Raw genomic sequence first — 25,908 nt, forward strand, 5'->3', positions numbered from 1 at the left:
CACCGCCATTTATCTCAATGTTATTGTGTTTATATGTCCCATTTTGTCAACACTGGACTTTAGCTAACACCTTTATCACTGTACAATAAACTCTATATTAGGTCATACCGCTCCCACCAATAACACAAGTAGAGACACATTTGTAACTATCACTATGTCCCCCAGGTACCACAATCCAAGTTGGAAAGGCAGCATCACTGCTGGGGCATTAGCTATTGTTCAAAGGGTGATTGGATGAAGTACTCAGACATACACCAATGACTCAGTGAAGGATCAATGGTACCATTGTATTCAAGCTTCAGAAGCCTCTTAGTACACAGAGACCCTTCAGCAGAGGTGGCGGCGCAGTGGTAATGTCACTGGACTAGAAAGCCAGTGGCCCAGACCAATGCTCTGGGAACACGTATTCAAATCTCACCATGGCAGATGAAGAAATTAGAAAATCAATAAAACTCAGAATTTAGAGAGTTGGTCATAATATTGACGTATAAGCCTATCTGCTCCATTTTTGAGAAGGAAATCTGTTGTCCTTACCTGAGTCTGGCCTACAGGTGACTCCAGGCCCACAGTGAAACATGCAGGAGAATGTGAGATGATGGCTGGCATGCTCAGGATTGGCTCAGAGAAACATACAAAATGGGAGCAGGAATAGGCCATTTGGCTGTTTGAGCCCACTCCACCATTCAACTAAATCATGGCTGATCATCCAACTTTGTATCATGTTCCCGCTTTCTCCTCATACTATTTTGATCTCTTTAGGCCCAAGAACGATACCTAACATCTTCTTGAAAAAATTCAACGTTTTGGCCTCAACCGCTCAACCGTAATGGTCTTTGTGGTTAAACTGCAAGATGTTGATAAAACCTAGAGTTTCTCATGAAAATAACACCAAGGTTATGTAAAACCTTTAACAAAGTCGTTAAAACCATATCAACGGAAACACCTGGCCTATACAGTTTACCCTCAGTCATCCAGGAAACCCACGTGGCACAATGAACAGCAAGGCTAGCTGCAAACCCACATGTAACTCAAAATCTACAAGCATTAGTACCTGCGGCAGAGGGGAGGTGGTCAAAACTCATATCAGAAATAAAACAGACCAGAAAACAAATTGGTATAAGGAATATACATTGTACAAATGCACTTACCCAAAACCATAGTCATGTATTTTTCTTGTACACCAGCTTCCAGAAGCAGTGGGGGTACAAAGGTGATTCCGGCTCCCACACACATCTCCAAGCCACATGTCAGTGAATTCAGCAACAACAACTGGGACCTTCGTTTGTGGAAAAACATGCTGGACTGGGGCTTCTCCATCATTACAATACCGCCTCTAATTCTGCACTCCGTCTCTGACCACGTCCAGAATTTTCTCGCCCCCTTTGACAACTGTTCGGCAGCATTCCCAGTTTATAGCACCACAAATGTGGAGAGTTCTCCTTGACATTGTACTAATGTGAAACCGCTCCATGTTCAGGCACTGAGCATCCAGAACTGTCCATCGCCAAGCAGCTGACCCAAACCCACCATGTTTCCAGCGGAAAATAAGTTTATTTCCCCACAAACTTGAAGCATCAGTGACGGGAACTCTGGAAAAATGAACAGAAATACATTTCAATTAAGTTTCAATTAATTATTTTCCCCCACAGTCAATCATAAAAATGCCAGCCTTTTCATGTTCAGTCATAGGATGCGGATACCGTTGACCAGGCCATTATTTATTGCCCATCCCTAATTGCTCAGAGGGCTGTAAAGAGTTAACCACATTGCTTTATGTAGAAAGGTAGAGTCTGTAGGAGAAAGAGGAGGCGACAACAGATCGGAGATAAAATAGCCAGAATACAAATCTGTATAAGGGACATACATCAAGTACAACTGTACTTACCCAAAACCATAGTCAAGGCCTTCATTGGCTCTTAATTTCAGACTGTTATTCAATTCAAATTCCACCATCTGCCTTGGTAGGGATTTGAACCTGGGCCCCTCAAACATTTCCTGGGTCTCCAGTTCATAGTCTAGCAATCACGTCAATGAGGCCATTACCTGAAATTGCATGGCATTGCGAAACACGGATACAGATTGTTTACTGACATATACTTATTTGTCGGTGTTAAGCAAATTGCAAACAAGAAGCCTCCAAAGAGAAAGCCTCCAAATGTATATCTTTGCCATGGCAAAGATGTTGAGGTCAAAACTTTGAAGATCTTCAAGAAAGAACTAGATCTGGTTCTTAGGGCTAAGGGGATCAAAGGGTATGGTGTGTTATGGACGAGGCCAATATTTTAAGGAGGTAGCCTAAATCCTAACTTTTCCTTATTTTAAAGGCAAATGTGAAGTACCATGTTCTAGATGTAATGTGACTGATTAAACTATTCGATGTTAAGCAAAACACAATTTATTTAATCACTAGAGTGAAAGCACAACCAAAAGAAAAAGGAATTTAGAATAACTTAATTCTATTGGAACACTTCGAGTCATAGAGTTGTACACCATGGAAACAGACCTTCAGTCCAACCAGTCCATCCCAACCAGATATACCAACCAAATCGAGTCCCACCTGCCAGCACACATCCCATATCCCTCCAAACCCTTCCTATTCATATACCCATCCAAATGCCTTTTAAACGTTGCAGTTGTACCAGCCTCCACCACTTCCTCTGGCAGCTCATTCCATACACGTACCACCCTCTCTGTGTGAAAAGGTTGCTCCTTAGGTCTCTTTTATATCTTTCCCCTTTCAACCTAAACCTATGCCCTCTAGTTCTGGACTCCCTGCCCCCAGGGAAAAGACTTTGTCTATTTATCTTATCCATGCCCCTCATAATTTTGTAAACCACTATAAGGTCACCCCTCAGCCTCCGACGCTCCAGGGAAAACAGCCCCAGCCTGTTCAGCCTCTCCCTATAGCTCAAGTCCTCCAACCCTGGCAACATCCCTGTAAATCTTTACTGAACCTTTTCAAGTTTCACAACATCTTTCTGATAGGAAGGAGACCAGATTTGCACGCAATATTCCAACAGTGGCCTAACCACTGTCCTGTACAGTCGCAACATGACCTCCCAATTCCTTACAGAATAATAGATACACTACCGATTACTAATTAACTGTTCCAAAAAAGTAATAGCCCATAAACACAGTTTGGAAAAAGGCAAATTCAGTAAAACAGACTTTGTCTCACATGCAGTCTAGCAGCCTAGGAAGAGATCCCTCTGATCTTGGCTGTAATCGAGAAAGGAAAAGAATAGCTTCCACTTTTTCAAGATCACAAGTAACTGCTTGAAGCTAAACCTAAAAACTAAAACTAAAACCTAGAAATCTGATCTATGAGGGCTGGCCACACCCAGCCAGGCTGCTTCTATTGTTCTACCTTTAATAAATGCCAAGGTCTCAAAAGCTGTTTACTCTAGTGGTTTTAGTAGACTGCTCAGTATCTCTGCCTTATATCACCTCAAAAAAGGACAAAATAACCTCAAAGTCACAGGGCAGAAATCAGGAACACGGTCGATGACCATATTGAATGGTAGAGCAAGGCTGAAGGGCAGGAATGGCTTACTTCTGCTCCCATTGTTTTCAATGTTTCTACACTTCTATAACCAAATACGCAAGCAGAAATCCTAAAAAAAGAGAGAATTTTCCTTTAAACTTTCAGAATGCAAATGTTTCATTTTGTCTTTAATACAAATGAGAAATTACAATGGAAAGGAAAATACAATGATCTCAATTCCTTCAGCCCTCCTATGATAATATATACACTTTAAAAACTCAAAGTTGACTTCTCTATTTCATTTGGTCTTCCCTGAATTCAAGAACATAAGGAAAAGCAGGATTAGACCATTCATACCTTCAAACCTATCTCATCATCCAAGAAAAACAATGGCCTCCACTCCATTTTGTGACTGACCCTCCATAACCCTAAATTTCCTTATCAATCAAAAATCTAAGGCAACCTTGAACATATTCAATGGCCCAGCCTCCATTGCTCTCAGGAGTAGAGACTTCCTCAGAGTAATGACCATCTGAGAAACTGTTTCTTCTCAACTTATGACTTAAAAGAGAGACAACCCTAATTATTAAACCGTGCCCCTTGGTTCAAGACTTCCCCAGAGTCCAGTTTGGCTTTAGCCATTGGTCCTGCATGAACACCTGCACGTCATCCAAGTTGTTCATTGAAAACACCTATTTCACAAAGGGACATTTCAGCTGCTACCTGGAGACTCTCTTTGTTGCTGCGGATCTTGTACACGAGCAAAGGAGCCCCTGCTGTGTTGCAGCATACTAACTATTCACACATCATTGCAAAGGCTGGAGGTTCTTGGCTGAACATGTGCTAACTAAGAATATTTAACAGCATGATTTAAAATGTAACATAGTCTCTTGGGATAGATTTCAAATAAACCAGCCTTCATCATAACACCCTGAGGGATCCAATCATTCCGAGTGAGCCATGCATGAACGAATACTCACTCATCGGATACACTACATCAAACACCCACTCGATGCACCGAAAGCCTACTGTACATAACTACATAGCTTTGAACAAGTAACATGAGAATGGCTGAGTCAATCTCAGATTAGATAGGAATGGCTTTTTTTTGTACTGGGTACAAGTTATCAATGCAATAATTAGTAAAATTCTCTATGAAACTATCTACAGCACATGGACTGCAGTGGTTCAAGAGGCAGCTCACCACTACCAAGCTCACCAAGGGCAATAAAGATAGCCCAGCCACATCCCTTGAGGGAATTGAAAATAAAATTCCCAACACTGCCCTTGGCTTATTGCTTCCTCTCTACCCTGAATTCGAGCAACTGCTCCTTTGTCACATGGTGCATTGTACATGCATCTGGTGAAAGTGACTAGGTTCGCCTTCAGATTGTCACAACTAACCAATTTCTTGCCCAGGCTTTAAGACTGTACTTCAGAACAGGGAAATTAATGGCGTGACCACAAGTCACATTCCGATCAGTCAGAACTGTTGCACCCAATCATCTGGTCTTTCAGTTTAATAACTTTCACTAGCTCTGAGCATTTCAAAGGAGGAGATGACACATGATGAAAGAGAAGACAAAGTTCTGAAAGCCCATGCCATTAAAAAGCATCCTGGGTGCCCTACACCACATTTCTGCAATAGTTCAAGAAGGCAACTAACCAATACCTTCTCAACGGACATTAGAGATAGGTAATAAATGCTGGCCTCATCAACAATGCCCATGTCCCACGCACAAATAAAGACCAGGGACACTGGGAGAAGGGAAAGAAGGAATTGGAAACTGGAAAAAGCAAGGAAAGGAGGGAAAAAAAATTATGATCACCGGTTTTAAACAAAGTAGTCATGAACTGGTAACACTACATAATGTTTAAATTAGAAAGAGAAACAGAAATTGCTGGAAAAGCTCAGCAGGTCTGACAGCATCTGTAAAGAGAAATCAGAGTTAACATTTCTGATCCTTTTGGTTTTTATAATGTTTAAGTTGTCATTATGGACACTCACAGCACACCATTTTCAAATCGGAAGAAACAGTTTTATATGACTCAACTTGAAGCATTTGGGATACATTACATGGGACAGAGCTCTCAGGCTGGTGGCATTATCAACAAATTCTATTGTCAGGGTTGTAATAAGGACACATTAAAACAAATACAATAGGTCCTGCTATAATGCATGCTTCTTCAACATGTATTGGCTTTAACCCGATTGAAGAGTTAGGACTGCTATTTGTAAAATGCAAACTTTCCTTAACTGTATTGGTTGGAGCGCGATTCATTTTAGTTTAAATGGTGTGGCTATTGCGCAATCTTATAACGCAACATCACACGAGGATGGAGCTATCGTGTTACATCAGAACCGAATGAGTTTTAAACTTTCTACTGATTAAACTGATTGTTGAGATAGAAACCATGACACATTGTTGTGGAATCTTCTTTTTTGGTTAGTACAGCAAAGGAGGGTGTCCTTAAGAAATGTTTAGGTAAGTACAAGGGCCTTGTCTGCAAGAGATGGCCAAGTTAAAGTCGGTAGAGTGTGCGATAAGGAGGCATGGGGCATGGGGGTGAATGATGTTGTTGCATTTAAAATAGAGACTGGAAGAATGTCCTTTAAACTCACAGGGCGCTCCTGTGAGTGTCCTTGGAACGCTCTAAATGAAATGGTGATGCAACAAGTCCTTGAATATTTTTAAGGCAAAGGTAGATTGATTCCTGTTAAGCCTAGAGGATGAAAGGTCATGAGGGCTCAGTGAGAATGTGGATTTGAGGTTACAATCGAGACAGCCATGTTCTGATCTTGTTCAGAGACGAGCAGGCTCAAGGGCTACGTTCCCCACACTTTGCAAACCTCTGAGGACTATGCGACGCAGTGGCTTCTGCACTTGGAAGGCAATCCTTCTGCATGACTGTCTTGACAAATGCATGGTCAGCACTGCTCAATGGGCTGAATGGCCTGTTCATTGCTAACTCATAGGTTTCCAGGTCACTGAAGGTAAACATGAACACATTAGAAAACCTACAAGCTTTTTTTCATTATTATGACCCTATTATTGTGCATGGGATATGAGCATTATCGTCAAGGCCAACATTCAATGTCTATCTCTAATGTCCTTTGGGAAGGCATTCATAGAATCCCAACAGTGTGGAAGCAGTCCATTCAGCCCATTTAGTCCACACTGACTCTCCAAAGAGCACACCCATACCCTATCCCCCATATTTCACCATTTCTAACCCACCTAGCCTACACATCCCTGAACACTAAAGGATAATTTAGCATGGGGGTCAAAAAGTGTGGTGCTGGAAAGGCACAGCCGGTCAGGCAGCATCCAAGAAGCAGGAAAGTCGACGTTTCGGGCATAAGCTCTTCATCAGGACATTGAGCTTATGCTCGAAACGTCAACTCTCCTGCTCCTTGGATGCTGCCTGACCGGCTGTGCTTTTCCAGCACCACACTTTTTGACTCCGATCTTCAGCATCTGCAGTCTTCACTTTCTTCCTGGACAATTTAGCACGGCGAATCCACCTGCAGATCCTTGGAGTGTAAAAGGAAACCTGAGCATCCAGAGGAAACCCGTGCAAGCACGGGGAGAATGCGCAAACTCCACACAGTCGCCCGAGGAATTGAACCTGGGTCCCTGGCGCTGTGAGGCAGCAGTGCTCACCACCGAGTCACCGTGTATTGGTGAGTTGCCTTTTTGAATTGCTGCGGTTCATGTAGTACCAACATAAACAACATTTTGCTTCATTCTCAGCAACCAAATCACAAAGAATGTATAACAGAGAAACAGGTCACTCATCCCCAACACTTCTGCAGTCGCCACAAACCTTTTCCCACCTACTTCACCTCGAGCTTCAGCACCTGCTTCTGATCCTTTCTCCTTCATTCAGTGGCCTCTGCATGTTGCCACGTTGGAGCAAGTTTTCCTGCTCTTCACCTGCTTCAGCAGCGAAATCCTGAAATCGCTCTACATCTTGCCCACTTTGGGGTGGGGTCTTCCCTTTATGTCCCACGGTTTACATTTCACATCAAAGCATGTAATGTGAGCAAGACATGGATATTGCTTGCTTTTCCGAAGGATAGCAGGAATCAACTCCAGGTTGGAAGCTAACCCCCTCCGACACAGCCTGCCACCTCTGCTAGCAGCTGGAAACTATGTGAGCTGCTTTCCCAGCTCAAAAAGCTCCATGACTGTCTGGAGCGGATGCAGCAAGGCATCAATGTAATGTTCTAAACACACTCCAGAAAACTGTAACCTTTACAGGCATGCATTGACAGGGCAACAGCTGCAGCATTTTTGTCCTTAAATACGGAACCATTCAATAAGAAGAATGCTGCGATAGATCACATCTGTGGTATTTTTCCACAGAAATGAACAGCAACTTTTAGTTGTTACCAACAGAGTTATTTTGGGGTCAGATCTAAAGTGTTGCACAACTCCACTGGCCTCATACACTGAGCACAGATTGAAGCCAACCTGGCAGCAAAGGAATGAAGAAGCTTTCCAAGGATAGGAGTCATTTTTGTAAAGGAACATCAGCGGAGATACTGAGAAGACAAAGACTAGGGAGATAAAGAAGCAATTCCAGAGATGGATTAACAACTCTTCGGACGTTGGGTGAAGAGGACATGGCCACATTGCAAGTGTAAACCCCAGATTTTTCCATCATAAATTGCACTTGCCATCAATAGTCACAGTTTCATAAAACCAATGCTTCCCGAGTGTGAACCGTCTGAACTAACCTCTCTTATGAACTCTCTGGCACAAACCAATCCAGCGTCTATTTTGAGGACCACTCAAGTCACTCATTATGTGAAAGGGTGATCCGGGGAAGGAAGCAAGGTCAATGCTGCCATTGGTGTCAGCCATGGCTGAGTTGATAGCATTCTCGCTTCCAAGTAAGAATGATGTGGGTTCAAGCCCACCCTCTGACTGCACACACAGAAAATCTCGACGAACACGTTCATACAGCACAGAGGGAGAGTGCTGTACATCTGGGGGAGCTGTCTTTCAGATGAGACATTAAACACATACCAGATGAGTTTCAATAGATTCCAAGGCACTCTGTCCAAAGGAGGGCAGGGGAGTTATCCCTGATGTCCTGGTCAATAGTTATCCCTTTGATTAACATCACTAAAACCAGATCAGATCATGATCACCTTGCTGTTTGTGGGAGCTAACTGTGTGCAAGCAGGCTGTAGAGTTTCCTTGATTATAGATCCCAGTAAATGTTACAGCCAATGAAGGGCTTTTAAAGGACTTTTAGATATCCTGTGATCATGAAATGCTCTACATTATTGCAAGTCTTTTTTCTTTTACTTTCATTGGAATAAAATCTCACAAATGTTAAAAAGAGTCAAAGGAGAGATAAATAAACAGGTGCAACACTATACTAGATGGCAGTGATTGATTGGAGGTCCAGGAGGGCAAGCAAAGATTAGAATCTTTTGCAAGTAGTATGGTGGCAAGGCTTCAAAGAATGGTGGGAAATTAGACTGCACAGAACAGGGAAAGACAAATACCATGGGAAAAGACTAGAAGACAGACAAACACTCAGCAAGGAACAGTAATAGTTCAAACCCAAATGTCTATGGAGTACATTGCCATGGAGGCATGTTCAATTGAAGCATTCAAAATGGAGTTAGAGTGTTATTTACAAAAGAAGACAGTGTAGGGTGAAGGCAGCAGAATGGTAATAAGTGATTTGTTCATTCAGGGATCTGGTGCAGACACGATGGGCTGAAAGGCCTCTTTCAGTATTGTTAACAATTCTGTGATTTGAGTCCACCTTGGTGACCACATTCCCAAAATGGGCTCAGGAACCTGACCACCAGACATAGTGAGGGCTCGACCCCACACCAGCACTGCATTGATTTGAAGAGTGGGTGCTTAAAGTTGCCAGGGGTGGAGCTCCTACATCTCATGGTTTAGCTGGGAATGTGGCAGTAACTCAATTGGAAAGGAAGATAGATTGGCATTCAATCAATGGCACCCAGTATCTCCAAGAGGTAGAAGCTCTCTACAGATTGCCTGTGACAAAGACAAATGGCAGCCCATTATGGGGCGAACCACAACCTTATCAAAGAACAGGTCAACAATGTTTAAGGCAGAGACAAGTGGTCATTCAGGCAAAAGGTAGATAAACAAATTTGATCTGGAATTATGATGCTCTGTGTACCTGCATTATCTATTCGTCTGTTAAAAACAGACTTCCACATTTTATAAATCTGACAGTGGAGAGCAGGAATGTGCGAGATTCTATGTAGGTTTCTGAGGACAGGTCTGCCATTCTGAAGAAGGGTCATTGACCTCAGAACGTTAACTCTGATTTCTCTCCACGGGTGCTGCCACACCTGCTGGGCTTGTCTAGCAATTTTTGTTTTCATTGCAAGGGGAAAGATATAAAAAGGGACCAAAGGGGGAACTTTCCCATGCAGAGGGTAGTGCGAGTATGGAATGAGCCGGCAGAGCAAGTGGTGGAGGTTGGTACAATTACAACGTTTAAAAGACATCTGGGTGGGTATCTGAATAGGAAGGATTTGGAGCCTTTATTGCTGGCAAATGCAATAGGTGAGGTTAGGATATCTGGTCAGCATGGACGAGTTGGACCGAAGGTCTGTTTCTGTGCTGTCCATCTCTATGATTTTATTGATAATGTAAGTTTGCCAAAGTGACTCACAAAAATAGATCACCCACTCTCCCGCCCCTTACTGTCCGGTTAGACAACCTCTCAAATGGGTCAGTCTTTAAACTTGAACAGATTTTCCCATCGCCCCATCCTCCAGCCCATCCTCTGAAAACAGTAAATGCCATTGTAATGCAGGGGTACGGCTATTACCACTGAGCTAGGAAGCTCAGGTTCAAGCCCTACTTTTTCCAGAGGGGTGTAATAAGATCTCGAAACAGGCTGATTAGAAAATATCTCCCTCTGAAACTCGCAGAGGCATCATCTTTAAAATTGGAGCCACACCCAGTCCAGACTTTACTGACAACTGAAAGTCTAGCTCCTGGTCTCTTTGGATGGAGTGGCTGCCAAATTCTCAGCTGAGCCACTAGGTGGGGCTCTCTATCCCAGGCAATGTGACCCTCAAACATAGACACTTAATGTTTTTTTAAAAACAGGGAGTTAACACTTAACTGGATTCAAGGACAAACTTAACTAAAGGAAGTAATGCAAGCCCAGAAGCAGCAACAAGACTAAACAAGTGTTGAAAATGCCAATTCTGTCTGGAATTTTACGAAAGACAAAATAATAAAGGAAAAGCAAACTGAAGAGATAAATCACTTCAATAAATGCCATTCCTTCCACATAGGCTATTTGTCAGCATGTATTCTGCAAACATACGGACCACTGTGATCCGCATTTTTCCATTTGTTTGTAATTACTCAAAAATCAGCCTCCAATACTTTATAACAAAGTTGCACCAAACCACCTCCGACTTCAGAAAATCTCAGTCTGCAGGTAGAATCATAGAATGTTGCACACACAGAGTCAATACAGGTCACTTCAGCCCATTGGATCTGTACCATTGCTGCTCTTTCTGAATCTCCTCGTCTAAAGCCTGGCTTCTTCTCAGTCCCTATTTCGCCTCTTTAAGCAATCATTTCATCTTAATTTCAGTAAATTCTTCACTGCTTGAGTAAAGTTTCTGATGTAGAAAACTCCCAAGACCAACCTTTCCAGAAGATATTTTCTTTTCCAACCTCCACCTTAATCTGCTCCGGTCTGACAAGTGTTGGGTAACCTTATTTTATTAAAGCTTTCAAGGATTAATGGTTTTCCCAACTGCCGTCCATGGTGAATCACCTTGCTCAAAAGTGGTTAACACTAACTGAATCTGTGTCAGAGTGCACGCATGTTTGTATATGGATGTGTCATTCATGGGCAGCATGACAGGTGGAACAACAGGTTACTGGGTGGGACAGTTTGATTAGGAACAAGACTGGTTCGTAATGTAAGAAATGATTAACCAGGTTTGCAACATCCTCTTGATATAAGACCATTTTAAATAATGTACAGAAGGTACAAAGTACAGCATATGGTCATTAACATATGTCTGTAGGAATAGAGTGTAATCCTGGAAAAGCACAGCAGGTCAGGCAGCATCCGAGGGAGGAGCAGGTGAATGCTGTGTTTTTCCAGCACCACACTCTTGACTCTGATCTCCAGCATCTGCAGTCCTCATTTTCTCTTATGTGTAAGGATACCATAATCTGTTTCTTGACACATGAGTCTGCAAAGGTTAATACCAAGGTGTGCCAATCATTATGACAATTCAAATGTACCTGTGGGCAGTCCATCTTAGGACCTTGGGAAAAGTGAAACCAAACATTCAGGCCTCCTCATAATCTCTGTAATGATGCTAATCACATTAATATAACCTGCTGCTGTGATGCAATTAAATATTTATTGAGAACACTAAGAAACTCTTCTAGTTAGGCCACAAAGTGATTTTTCTTCAACAGCACAAGACCAAGCAGACCCTGTTGTCTCCCACAATTAAAAAGGATGGTGGCAGCAACCTTCAATGTACACTGTAGTAAGGCATGCCCTTAGAACATTCCTGCCTGGTGTTAATAACTACTGGTGAAAGAGTTTGCCTAATTGTATGAGGAGAGATAAAAGCTCCAGGATTTATGACCGATTCAGTTATTGAGACATGAGTGTTAGGTGAAAGAGAACTTTTTATGCAATGAGTGGTAATGACCTGGAACACTCTGCCTATTTGGGCACTGACAGTGGACGCAGATAATCAAAAAGAAATTGAAAGGACACTTAAGAAATATAAGCTTACAGGGATAGGGGACAGAATAGGTGAATGGCACTGATTAGATTGTCCCGCAGTGAGCTGGCATCAACTCAATGGGCTAAATAGCCTCCTTCTGAACTGTTCTGACTTTCTGACAACCCAATCTCAACTTTTTAACCAAAGTGCATCAAGTGTCACTTTGTATCTACTCCAGTCAACCCTTGTAAGTTCTGTGTAAACTAAGAGCCAGTGCTGGGGACAGAAATCTCATTCGGTGGTTACCTACCAATTACCTGCACTCCATGCAAGTGGAGGTTCATCACATATGAACTTAGAACAATGACAGGCTATTTGACTTTGGAAGGCATTACAGACATCTAATTCAAGAATATCAGCACCATATGAACATATAAATTAGGAGCTAGAATAGGCCACTCTGCCCATCAAGCCTGCTCTGCTATTCAATAAATTCATGGCTGACCTAATTACATTCCTATCCACCCTTCTGATAGCCTTTAAACCTATTGCTTAACAATTTACCTATCTCTGCCTTAAAGATATTCAGACTCAGCTTCCGACACACTCAGAGGGAGGTCCAAAGGGCTCATGATCCTTTGAAAGAAAAGGTTTCTCCTCTTCTCTGTTTTAAATGGAAGATGGCCAATTTTTAAACAATAGCACTCGTTCTAAATTCTCCCAGGAATGGAAACATCCTGTCCAAATCTACCCTGATAAGATCTCTCAGGATCGTAAATAGTTCAGTCAAATCATCCCTTCTTCTTCCAAATTAAGGGGAGGCAGCAGAAGTGCCACTGGATGAATAATTGAGAGCCTTAGGCTAATGCTCTGGGGACATGAGTTTGAGTACCTGTATGGCATATAGTGAAATTTGAGTTCAAAATAAAACACAGTCCGCAATAAAAAGCTAGCCTAATGACAACCAAATAACCACTGCTGATTATAGTAACACGATGGTTCTGTCTTTTTAAAAGTACATGGATTTTTTTTGTCTTCTTGCATCAAAGGATACCTTAATTTTTTTTTTCCCTAAATTAATCTCTAAAGTACTGAACAATTAAGCTCGAGGGATTTTAAATAACTAATTTAAATACGTGAACACATTTCCAGATACCATTACACCACTCTCAGAACTCAAATAATGAAACTCTTCTTCATCCACAGAATTCAGAAATACAAATCAAACTTAAAGCCATGCATGGTTTTGTTCAGCTTGACTTTAACATTGCCAAATCGGAATAATAACGCACGTACCTTCATCACAAACGTTCCTACGTTTACACTCTGAATTTCATAGACACTCTCAATCCCAAACCATCCCAACTTCTTGGAAATGACAGGATGAACTTTTCAACTTTATTTTAAATCTAACCTCTTCCTTAGCACCCACCCCTCCCCACTCCCAAAAATGTTTAACAACGTGATGGGGGTAAATTCATGAAAGTTCTGGCCTCCCTCTGGGCATCAGTTTCCATTCATGAGAGATGGCAACGAATGGTGGAGTCACTGGGCTCCTGGCCCCTCGACATGCCCCAAAAGAATACAGATGGTTATGGAGAGATTTAATATGGGTGTTGAAAATTATGAAAGGTTTTGATAATGGAAAGAGAAGAGAAACATTCTACTGATTGTTTAAAGTGCTGTATGATGTGGGAATATAACTTCTAGAGCGTTGAAATGTCCCCACCTATAATTAAGTGCCAACCTGTATAAAGATCATAAGGGTGAACTACTGGCATGGGTGTGGATGGTCACTATTTTTAAATGTCGTCAACATCCCATGCAAAGAATGATTGTACCTTAAAACTCCTGCGCATCTTTGCAACTTCAGAAATATGGCTGATTCTTGACTGTCATCTGGGTTATTAGGAATGGGGAATAAATGCTAGCCTAGCCCTCGATACCCACATCCTATGAATAAATGGTTAAAAATACAGCCCATATCGCCTTGTGCCCATAAAAGATACAGTAAGTAAATTAGTCTTTGCAAGATAAGAAATCGAGGTTGACTACTAATGTGAGTGCATTATTATTATGGCTGAAAGGGAGGTGAATATGTCGAATCTATAACAAATATAGTTATGGAGCAAGATAAATGGGGTCAATCTGAAATGTCAGATTGACCTGTACTCTGCAATTTATGATGAATCATCACAAAGTCTTGGCATCGCTATTAAAACTGCCGTACACAAAATAGCACCTGAGGACTAAATTGTGCTTTGGAAATATTTATCAAAACTATGCTGAAAGAAGTTGCAAACCACCAAATGCCCACAGGAAAATAAAAGGTAACCCTTTTACCCGTGCCATGGAGGCAGTGCTTACTGTTTTGGAATACAAGTCATTCCATCTGCACAGAAGGTATTGACTTAGGACTCAGTACAGTCTGCACTCATAAAAGTGGTCATTGTTCACGTGTCACCCAAAGTGTTAATTCCCCCTAAAAACGGGCTAACACATTCAGTGACCACTGAGACCACAAACTGCAAACACGTGGTGGATGTTTCAGGGACTACGTCATCCATCTGCTGAGAGAGGCCCATTGTGATCATTGTCAACAGGTTACTGCGCAGAAACAGAAGTGTTAATCCGATGATGCAATCCCAGGCCTCCTGGGCGGTGTATATTAACCAGTCCTTGTAATCTTTGGTTTGTTTAGAGCTCACCACTCCTACGCTCCAGTGAGGGTGGATGCACAATGAATTCATACATCACTGTAACTCTCTTCAATTACTGCATCTCACAAAAGGGATGTGATAGAAATTCTCTCTTGAGGAAGAAATGGCAAGTGGGTGGAGGAGAAAGAAAAACACAAATTTGCATTATCACAGTACCCTTGACAATGTCAGGATGTCTCAAGCTCTTACAGACAATTAAATACTTTTTGAAGTGTTCTAAGGACAGAACCTCAGCAACTAATATATGCACAGCAAGGTGCCAGAAAGAGCAAAGGCAGAACCATCTGACAACAAACTTCAATTTAAGTTATAGGATAATCACAGGACACAGCAGCAGGGAGAAGCTGGACTTTCTAAAAATGGCCGGGCAGGGGGTGGCTGGAATGGGAAGGTTTGGTGGTGTGTTTAATATCCTACCCAAAGCACTGCACGTTCCACAGCACTGTACTGAAGTGGCAGTCTGGACTATGTCTCCAAGCCTTTTATTTGAGACTTGAATCCACAAGCCAAATTTAGAATGTGAGATTGCATACAATAAAATTGTGAGGATCTGTTTTATACAGTCGTGGTAAAAACTTTCCCTAGCGATTTATATTTTATTCAATTCCGATTTTTATATTCAATTGAACGAGAAAATGATTCCCCTACCGACATCATCTTTACCCCAGTCAGAGAGGTGCTGCACTCTATCCAGAGCCATTTGGTCCCCCCACCCCCCCCAAGAAATCTTACTCAAGTAACTAATATTCTCCATCTGCACCCCACCCCACCCACCGAAGACATGTTTCAAGGAAACCTACTCAATAGTATTGCTGCAGTGATCTGGTGAATCGCAGCACAAACTGGAGGAACAACATCTCATGATTTTAGAGAGGATTTGTAGCTCAGGGTTATAAGTTTGCTCGCTGAGCTGGTAGATTTGTTCTCAGATGTTTCGTCACCATGCTAGGTAACATCATCAGTGAGCCTCCGGTGAAGCACCGGTGTTCTGTCCCGCTTGCTATTTGTGTGTCTTGGGCTGTTGTGGTGGGTGATATCACTTTCAGTTCTTTTTCTGAGGGGTTGGTAAGTGTGGTCCAAATCGATGTCAAAACAGAAAATGCTGGAAAGTCTCAGCAGGTCTGGCAGCATCTGTAAGGAGAGAAAAGAGCTGACGTTTCGAGTCTAACTGACCCTTTGTCAAAGCTAAAAAAAAAAGGGAGAAATAGGGTGGTATTTATATTAGGCTGACTGTCTCTCTTTCTCTCATTCCCCACACTCTCATCACCTTTTTCCTCTCCTCTTCCCCCTTTGCTACCCTTCTCCCCTGTTTTCCATTTTGCCTCTGCTTCACCCAACCCCCCCATCCCCCACATATTTTGTCACATTACACTGGCTTCAGCCTTGGTCATTCCCAGCTCCTAATCTCCCTATAATCTCTCTATGCACTGTCATTATCACCTCTTTATTGCTACCTTTGCTTCTGGAGCCATGACTCACCTTCTCTCAGCCAACATTTTTCCAAATCGATGTGTTTGTTAATGAACTTCCGGTTTAAACACCAGGCCTCTGGGAATTCCCGGGCGTGTCTTTGTTTAGCCTGTTCCAGGATGAATGTATTATCCCAGTTGAACTGGTGTCCCTCTTTGTCTATGTGGAAGGATACCAGTGAAAGTCGGTCATGTCTTTTGGTGGCTAGTTTCCTGCCTGTCTGTCCAATGTAATGTTGCAATTCTTGCAGGGTATTTTGTACATGACTTTCGTTCTGCTGATTGCTGGTATGGGGTTATTTAAATTAATCAGGGGCTGTTCCAGTGTGGTGTTAGGTTTGTGGGCTACCATGATGCCAAGGGACTGGAGTAGTCTGGTCATCATCTCAGAGATGTCTTTAATGTATGGCAGGGTGGCTAGAGCTTCTGGATGTGTGGTGTCATTTTGTTTAGGTCTGTTGTGTAGGAGTCAGTGGACTGTACTTATCGGATACTCGTTGTTCCTGAATACATTGTACAGGTGTTTTTCCTCAGCTTCTCATAGTCCCTGGGTGCTGCAGCATGTTGTGGATCATTTAAATAATGTCCTGATGCAGTTTCTTTTGTAGGTGTTGGAATGATTGTTCCTGTAGTTGACTATCTGGTCAGTGTGTATGGCTTTCCTTTAAGCACTGGTCTGCAGCTCTCCATTGGCTTTTCGTTCCACCGTTACATCTAGGAAGGGGAGTCTGTTGTTGTTCTCTTCCTCTTTGGCGAATTTTATACCAGTAAGGATGTTGCTTACCTGTTCGTGGGTTTCTTCTAATTTGTTGCATTCGTGATGACAAAGGACCCATAACGGACCCAAAACTTGGGCTGGATCGTCGGAAGGGCTGTTCGTTCTGACCTCTACATAACTGCCTCTGCTAAGAGTCCTGATATCCCATTGATTTGTTTGTTAGTCTTGTCGTTGAAGGTGAAGTGGGTTGTGAGGCACACTTCTACTAGCTTGAAGGTGCGGTTCTTGCTGATGGTGTTGGTGCTGTCAGGTGTTTGTGTCCTGGTTTCGTCTAACAGTGAGGCCAGTGTTTCTTTGGTGAGGGTGATGCTTATTGATGCGAATAGGGCCGTCATGTCAAATGAAACCATGACCCCGTTGTCCTCTACCTTGGCGTCTTTGATGATGTTAAGGAGTCCCTGGATGGAGTGGCTTGAGTCTTCCTCTAGGTGTTTCAGTGTCGAAGAGTGTGGTGCTGGAAAAGCACAGCTGCTCATGAAGCATCCAAGGAGCTGGAGAGTCAACATTTCATCAGGAATGAGGGGTAGCCAAGGGGGCTGAGAGACAAATGGGAGGGGGAGGGGCTGGGGAAGGTAGCTCGGAATGCGATGGGTAAGTGAAGGTAGAGATGAAGGTGATAGATCAGAGAAGAGGATGGAGTGGGTAGGTGGGAAGGAAGGTGGACAGGTAGGCCAGTTGAAGAGAGTGGTGCCAAGTTGGAAGGTTGGATCTGGGATATGGTGGAGGGAGGGGAAATGAGGAAACTGGTGAAATCCACATTGATCCTGTGTGATCGGAGGGTTCCAAGGCGGAAGATAAGGCATTCTTCCTCCAGGTGTTAGGTGGCTAGAGTTTGACGGTGGAGGAGGTCCAGGACTTGTGTGTCCTTGGTGGAGTGGCAGGAGGATTAAAGTATTCAGCCACGTGGTGGCGGGGTTGTTTAGTCCGTGTCCCCCAGAGTTTACATTGCAGTTCCTTTGTTAGTCCTTAATCTGTAGAAACAGGGTGTGTTGGATCCTTCAGGTTTCATTCTTTTGAGGTCTGTCTTGTTAATTTCACCTGTCTTGAAGTTTCTTCAGGGATGCTATAATACAGTTTTCTAGGTGTGGAGTTGGGTCCATTGCCACCTGTTGGTAGGTATCAGTATCTGTGAGTAGTGTGTTGGCTTTCTCACTGTATTGTGTTCTGTTCAGGATGACAGTCATGCTCCCCTTGTCTGCCAGTAGGGTTATGATATTTCTGTCTTTTCTGAGTCCTTCCAGGGCTTTCCTTTCCAGTGTGTTGAGGGTGTTCCCTTCTTTATTTCTGCTTAATGTTGGTACTCTGTCTGATGGCCTGCTGAATTTCTTCCCTAAGCCCATTGTCTTTCAGAGTGGATTCTAGTGCTACGAGGAAGTCCTTTTTTGTCCACATCCCTGTAGTTGAAGGGACATCTCATCTTCAGACTGAGCACTTTACAGCCTTTCTGGGCATAATATTGAGTGCAACACCTTTAAATTGTGAACATTTTTTCTCTTTCTTTTAGCTTGTTATCATGTCCTCCCCTGCCCCATCCCAATTCTCCTCCTCACCTGATCATGACAATTCCCATTGTGAATTCCATGACAAGGCTACTTTTCTCTCTCTCCTGCCCCAAGGAAATTCTCTGCCAGTTCTAATAGGTTTCTGGGAGAAAGGTGAGGACTGTGGATACAGGAGATCAGAGTCAAAAAGTGTGGCGCTGGAAAAGAACGAGTCAGGCAACTTTCCAACTGTTTCTGTCCCGGGGAGCCTTGATGGCCGACTGCAACTTTTATCCCAAAGTGCAACTCTCAAGCTGTTGTAGAGTTTGCTCTCTGGTCACCTCCTACACTACATAGGATCCCAGCACTACCACAGTCACTCACAAGAGAGTGTTCAGGAGAGGGGAGAGCTGGGGCATGAGAGGTTCAGTGACAAAGAGGGTCAGTGAAAGGGAGAGCCTGGGAGCAGTAGAGCTCAAAAATTGGCACTTTGGCAAGGAACACAGTCCACTGTGTTCAGGGGAGTGATGAGAGCAGTCAGAAGCGAGCTTTAGTGAACAGGATCAGCAGCAAATGGGAGGTAAGTAGGAAGTTAAATTTTAAAAATACAGGAAAAAGGTATGTTATTGTGAAACATTTCATTCACCAATGTAAGAATTTAGCAACGCAAAATATTTTGAATTAGAGTGTATATTTCTTCCCATGATGAGAAAGGGCCTTCAGAACCTATTTACGGCTTTGACATTAGCTTTAATGGGAAAACGTGATTCGCTTAAAGTCTTTTCACTTAAAGTTGTAACTTTCAAAACGTCAACTACAATTTCAAATGAGGACTCATCATACTTGGTTGTTATCACATTGCTGTTTGTTGGAGCTTATTGTGCAGAAATTGGTTGCTGTCATTCTTACATTAAAACAGCAACTGTCTCTTCAAATGTACTTTATTGGCTGCAAAACACGTTTGGACGTCCAGAGTTATGAAAGGCGCTTAAAAACCACAAGTTTTTCTTCTTGGTTTAAGAGCAGAGACAGAGGGGTGCCACATACAATATAAACACCAACACTCACTCACACACACAATAAAGGGGCATTAACTTGCACATATTATGAGAATCATGTGTACATGCAGGAAAGATATATACACACACACACACATATTGCAGGACATATACACACTAATCCCCATGGTTCACTGCTATTGTACCAGACAGCCCCTTCTTTTAATATTCAATTAATCTGAAAGCTGTACTAATTCCCCATAGGCTGTCACCTGCATGCTTTTACCACTTGGAAAAACAGCTGCACACAACAAGAGGAGCTAATGTAAGGCAATGGGCATGCCAGTCCCTGCTCCTTCCAGTCAAGTACTTACCAACTAAACAGCACCAGCTTCCTCCAGACTGAGCCAGTGAACTCCCTTCACAACTGAGCATCGTCAGCGTGAGAACCAGAGTCTGGGCTGATTCAATGTTGAAGTAATGAGGCAGATACATACCCGAGAAAGCTCTTCTGCCTACCATCTCTCTCCACCGCGCTGCTCCTCCCCCATAAAGGGCTTCACAATAATGAATCTGTGGGTGGTTACAGGGCAAACAGGTTATACCAATCCCAGAGCCAGGAGCCTGCCTTCAGGGGAAGTGGTTTCTTTTTATTAAGAAAAACTCACAAAGATAGGATTAGTGACAACCTGCAATTTCATGTGGAGGTGGCTTCTCTGTAGTAATGTGTTTAATGTTGCTGGGAGATTAACCTGCACTATTTTAAAGCTTGTAAAAGCTATTAGAAATTGGATGCTGATTCCTAAGTACAGAACAAGCCTGCAGTATGTGGTCGATGCATTTCTCTTGTCAACGGACGACTCCCTGGGTTCACACGGAAATACTCAGCAAACCCATTGCTCCTTTTACAACAGCCCTGCACTTAGTTGCACTCGATGACACCATCAGATGCAAAGTGCCCAACGTTCAATCATAGGATTAATGGTGGGCCAGCAAAATCAAAACGTTAAACAGTTGCAGCTCTGTAATGTGGAGAAAGGAGGGGTCAATTGCAATCACCTAGGAAGCCGGGCTGCTAATGTCTCCAAAACAGGAATAAAGCCCATTGCTTCAGTAACAATCACAATCATAATCAGAGTCATCTAAGTGGAAACTTTTGCACATGGTGTGATCTCCTTAGCTTTTATGCTACTATAAAATGCCTTGGGATATTTTGCTTTGCTACAAGTGCTACATAAATGCAAACTGTTGTATCCCTAAACACACACACATATGTGTGTTTTATTGTTGGTGGCTGCTCTTCCCACTACCTGGCACTTGGACATTGGAATTACCAAACTTACAATCTGATTTGTGAATTCATTCCAATGTCAGAGGAAATGAATGGAAGCCAAAAAAAAGTACAGACTTCAGTGAATGTACTCTCATCATTGGCTCAGCTGTTTGTGCAGTGCAGTACTGTACTGATGGAATGCTGTGTTATAATAATGAGGCATGAAACAACGCCTGGTCTGTCCTCTCAGGTAGGTGTTGAGATGTATGTGTCATGGCACAAAGAACAGGAGAGTTCCTTGGGTGCCTTTACCGACCATTATCCTTCAGGTAACGTCGCAAACACAGATTCATCTGTTGTTTGAGAGACTTTGCTGCATTCAGATTGGCTGTTGCATTTGCCTATATCACAGTCACAATGACTTAATAGGAAAACTTTGTTGACTGTGGAATGCTTTGGGATATCCTGTGGTCACAGGCAGCAGGGTGGCTCAGTGGGTTTGCACTGCTGCCTCATAGCTGCAGGGACCCAGCTTCAACTACAGCCTCATGTGATTATGTGTGGAATTTGCATGTTCTCCTGTGTCTGAGTGGATTTCCTCCAGGTGAACTATTTTCCTGTCTCAGTACAACGATGGGCAGGTTACGTGGACTGGCACGCTAAATTGTCCATACTGTCGGAGGATGTGTAGGCTCGGTTGCTTTGCTGTGGTAAATGCAAGGTCACAGAGAGGGTGAGGGGTTGGATCTGGGTGGGATGCTCTTTGGAGAGTTGGTTCAAGCCAAATGCCCTCTACCCACATTGTAGGGATTCTAAATTATTAAAAAAGGACATGAAAGCAGGTTTCCAAGCAGAATTTAACAATATGAAAATTGTATCATCAGCCTTCAGTGCATCCATAGCCAGAGCAAACTGTGGCCTCAATGCATACACTGTCTTCAAGTGAAATGGAATGGAAGTTATGCTCTTGGTTTCTCTGAAGTCGCACCCTGAAATAATGGAAGTGTCACGTATCAGTTGTACTTTGGTGAGAGTCGGCAGCCAAGAGACTTTCCAAACCAAATGATAGAATTGGTAATCTAAAGACCAGTCAGCATCTTTAGCAATATACATTCTGGTACACTCTTTACCCAAGTTATGAGAGGTATTTTATACCATACTGTGTTATTTCAATTCCACTTACAATAAATAGGTTGCCTTTTGTTCCCATCAATAATTTATTTGCCACAGATACTGAAGAGAATTTCACTTTTCCAGGGGTAATTTGTGAAGGCCTCGGTTCAAGTGATTGGTTTCCCTTTAAAATTGACAGTACACCGGCCCCGACTGAAACAAGATGATCAACTTCATCTCAGATGTGCGCATCCAACAATACCTTCCCTTCATGACCAAGTGACTGGCGTGCAAGGGCAATCAGTAGCTGAAGCCACACAAACAAAGAGGCTTTCAGATACATTTATTTTGAAACAAAAAGTCTATTTTTTTATAAATCTGTGTGGTTAAGAACAGTGCCAAGCACAATTCCCGTGGTTTTTAGGACACTTGACTAGAGCAGTCAGCGTTGAGCAGTGACTTGGAGAACCTGCACATGGGTGAATCGTTGCAACAGTCAACTACAGAACAAGTGCCTATCGAGGTACTAAGGTGTCACAAAATCAACAACAACTGGGTTCACTCAAGTACAGGAAAACAAGGGAGACAAATGAAGAGCAGTCATTTGCAGTTGGTGGATGTGAATGAGTTTAGATGGCAATGGAATATTCTACCATCAGTTTGAAACAGACAACCAAGTGACATTTCTGAAGATATTATCTTGGGGATGGGTGCTCCTTTCAAGGAAGTGAAGTTAATGCCACTCTAAATGTTTTGAAGAATTTCTGCACTTGCTTTTGTGACACAAGCCAACTCCTTACATTTTAACAAAAGCAAAATGCTTCAATTTACAAGAAAACTACAACTTGCCTAAAGCAAGCTAAGCTAGGCTGAGCGCAAATTATAGATTTTGGAAACAACAGGTCATGAAGAATGCAATGTGTTGATCATCTGCACTGGAATTCAGACCTGATACAAATTTATTGGACTATTGCCATTCTATGCTGGAAATGTGTTGCTGGAAAAGCACAGCAGGTCAGGCAGCATCCAGGGAACAGGAGAATCGACGTTTCGGGCATAAGCCCTTCTTCAGGGCTTATCTTCAGGGCAATCTCCTGTTCCCTGGATGCTGCCTGACCTGCTGCGCTTTTCCAGCAACACATTTCCAGCTCTGATCTCCAGCATCTGCAGACCTCACTTTCTCCTATTGCCATTCTATGCCAAGTTGACCCGTATTACAAACCATGATATGATTTGCTGGCAGCCAGCAAAAAAACAGTTCAAATTTCAAATATTCAGAAGAAGGCAAACAGCTAACCCATGGATATATTAACCTAAAGCAGCAATACTCAACAACAAATCCAGCAGTTTCCTCCTCTTTGCTCAACCTACTTTGGTTATCCAACATGGCAGTTCACTACTGGAGCCTGTACAATATTATTCAATCTCATCAAGCTCAAGACATTTTGCTGCAGCATTAATGATTCATTCCAAACATTAAAAAAAAATTGTAGCCAACTGGAGGTCACCAGTTCAACTTAAAAAAAATCATTAATTTATTTCACAGGCATTCCTATGAAAGCTTCCTTGCACCTTTAGCTTTGACTACCACCTGATGAAGGAGCAGCGCTCCAAAAGCTAGTGCTTCCAAATAAACCTGTTGGACTATAACCTGGCGTTGTGGGATTTTTAACTTTGTACACCCCAGCCCAACACCAGCACCTCCAAATCATTGCACCTTTGTGGAGCAGGTGGAGGTGGTGATTTGCTGCTCTTCATCCATGGTAGTCATCTCCTGATAACACTCCCCCTCCCTCCCCCTTCACCCAGACAAGTCTTTCAGCAGGTTTCATTGGATTGCAATCAGGAACAAAAGCACAGCTGAAGTTTCTCTCCTGAACTCAAGGGAGCAGTGATTACTGGTTTGAGTGGACATTGTGAATAAATCTAACCAGTACGAATACAGACCCGAGTTGCATACTCGTCTGTAAATGCCTGACTGGGTCTGATCATGGAAGCTAAGCATACTCAGGCCTAATTAGTATTTGAATGAGCGACCATCTGAGAATACCAAGTGCAATAGGCTTTTGCGGCTGTGTTTTAATGTCCCTACTTCTGAGCCAGAAGGCAAAAGGTTCAAGTCCTACCTGCTCGAGAAGCCATAGCTCAGAATAGGTTGATAAAAGAAAATATACAGTTGACTTGTTGCTCAATGGATAAAACATTTCTGACTATTATTTCCATATACATATGACAGAATACTAATCTTTGTATTACATCTGTCTAGTAGTTATAAAGGGGGTCGATTAGCTCAGTTGGCTGGATGGCTGGTTTATGATAGAGTGATTCCAATAGCATGGGTTCATTCCTGCACTGGCTGAGGTTACAGTGAAGGACTCCCCTTCCCAACCTCTCCCTTCACCTGAGGTATGGTGACCCTCAGGTTAGAGACAGAGAGAGAGAGAGAGAGACAGAGAGACAGAGAGACAGAGAGACAGAGAGACAGAGAGACAGAGAGAGAGAGAGAGAGAGAGAGAGAGAGAGAGTCAGAGAGAGAGAGAGAGAGAGAGAGTCAGAGAGAGAGAGAGAGTCAGAGAGAGAGAGAGTCAGAGAGAGTCAGAGAGAGAGAGAGAGAGAGAGAGAGAGAGAGAGTCAGAGAGAGAGAGAGAGAGTCAGAGAGAGAGAGAGTCAGAGAGAGAGAGAGTCAGAGAGAGAGAGAGTCAGAGAGAGAGAGAGAGTAGAGAGAGAGAGAGAGTCAGAGAGAGAGAGTCAGAGAGTAGAGAGAGAGAGAGAGTCAGAGAGAGAGAGTCAGAGAGAGAGTCAGAGAGCGAGAGAGAGTCAGAGAGAGAGAGAGTCAGAGAGAGAGAGAGTCAGAGAGAGAGAGAGTCAGAGAGAGAGAGAGTCAGAGAGAGAGTGAGTCAGAGAGAGAGTGAGTCAGAGAGAGAGTGAGTCAGAGAGAGAGAGAGAGAGAGAGAGAGAGAGTCAGAGAGTGAGAGAGAGTCAGAGAGAGAGAGAGAGAGTCAGAGAGAGAGAGAGAGAGTCAGAGAGAGAGAGAGATAGTCAGAGAGATAGTGTGAGAGAGAGAGTTAGAGAGAGAGAAAAAACTGGTGGCAGTTTAATCTGAAAGACTAAGTAGCCATATGGGCTGGTAAGACCATGGTGGCTTTACTTTATCTTTCCTTAGTAATTTTTTCATCATCTCTCAGCGTCTCCGCATCTGCCAATGTTAGAGTTTTATCATATCATTATTTTATTAACAAATATATTCTCATTAGACTGCAATTATAGTCACCACACGATCACGTCATAGCAAGTCAGCAGACTCAACAAATCAGAGGTCAGTGTGCTCAGACTGCAGGCCACTTCCCAGCCACAGACATAATCACAGAGGCAATAATCCTGTATCCCCTGTACTGCCAAACAGAACACAAGGTAGTGCTACAAACTAAAACCCAGAGTCCACCTACAACAAACAGAGCTGGGAAAAACTTGCAAGTGCATAGCCACTTTATTAACACTTCTGAATATCCCAAAGGACGTTACAGCCAATAAGGAACATTTGAAGTGTAGTTACTCCCGTTGCACACAGGAAATGCAGCAGCCAATTTGTGCACAGTAAGCTCCCACAAAAGACAAGTTGATAACAACCAGTTGGACTGTTTCACTGTTGTTGAGGAATAAGCATTAGTCAAGTTAACAGGAAACCTCTGTAAAATGAAGCCTGCCACAGGATGCTTTATCAAAAAGTGTAGCACTGGAAAAGCACAGCAAGTCAGGCAGCATCAAAGGAGCAAGACAACTGATGTTTCTGACATAAGCCCTTCATCAGGAATTTGGGGAGGGGGCTGAGAGATAAATAGGAAGGTCAGGGTGGGAGTGAGATAG

The 25,908-nt window shown here is 42.9% G+C and overlaps 1 protein-coding gene across 7 annotated transcripts in view; it reads right to left on the minus strand.

The window, feature by feature from the left end:
• LOC122563092 (solute carrier family 45 member 3) overlaps positions 1–25,908 on the minus strand; it is a 138,316-nt gene that overhangs the window by 23,716 nt on the left and 88,692 nt on the right. For 5 of the 7 annotated variants that reach the window (XM_043716509.2, XM_087973505.1, XM_087973506.1 and 2 more), the window contains exon 2: positions 1,149–1,589. In XM_043716509.2, the coding sequence (XP_043572444.1) occupies positions 1,149–1,320 (172 nt within the window). In that variant the 5' untranslated portion in view covers positions 1,321–1,589. Of the gene's footprint in view, positions 1–1,148; positions 1,590–1,885; positions 1,985–20,032; positions 20,054–25,908 lie in introns of those variants that run through there. The other 2 variants (XM_087973507.1, XM_043716510.2) reach the window with 2 other exon arrangements.

This window comes from Chiloscyllium plagiosum, unplaced genomic scaffold (genome assembly GCF_037043375.1).
Source record: "Chiloscyllium plagiosum isolate Xiang-an unplaced genomic scaffold, Cpla_swu_hap1 HiC_scaffold_26, whole genome shotgun sequence".
Taxonomy (NCBI): domain Eukaryota; kingdom Metazoa; phylum Chordata; class Chondrichthyes; order Orectolobiformes; family Hemiscylliidae; genus Chiloscyllium; species Chiloscyllium plagiosum.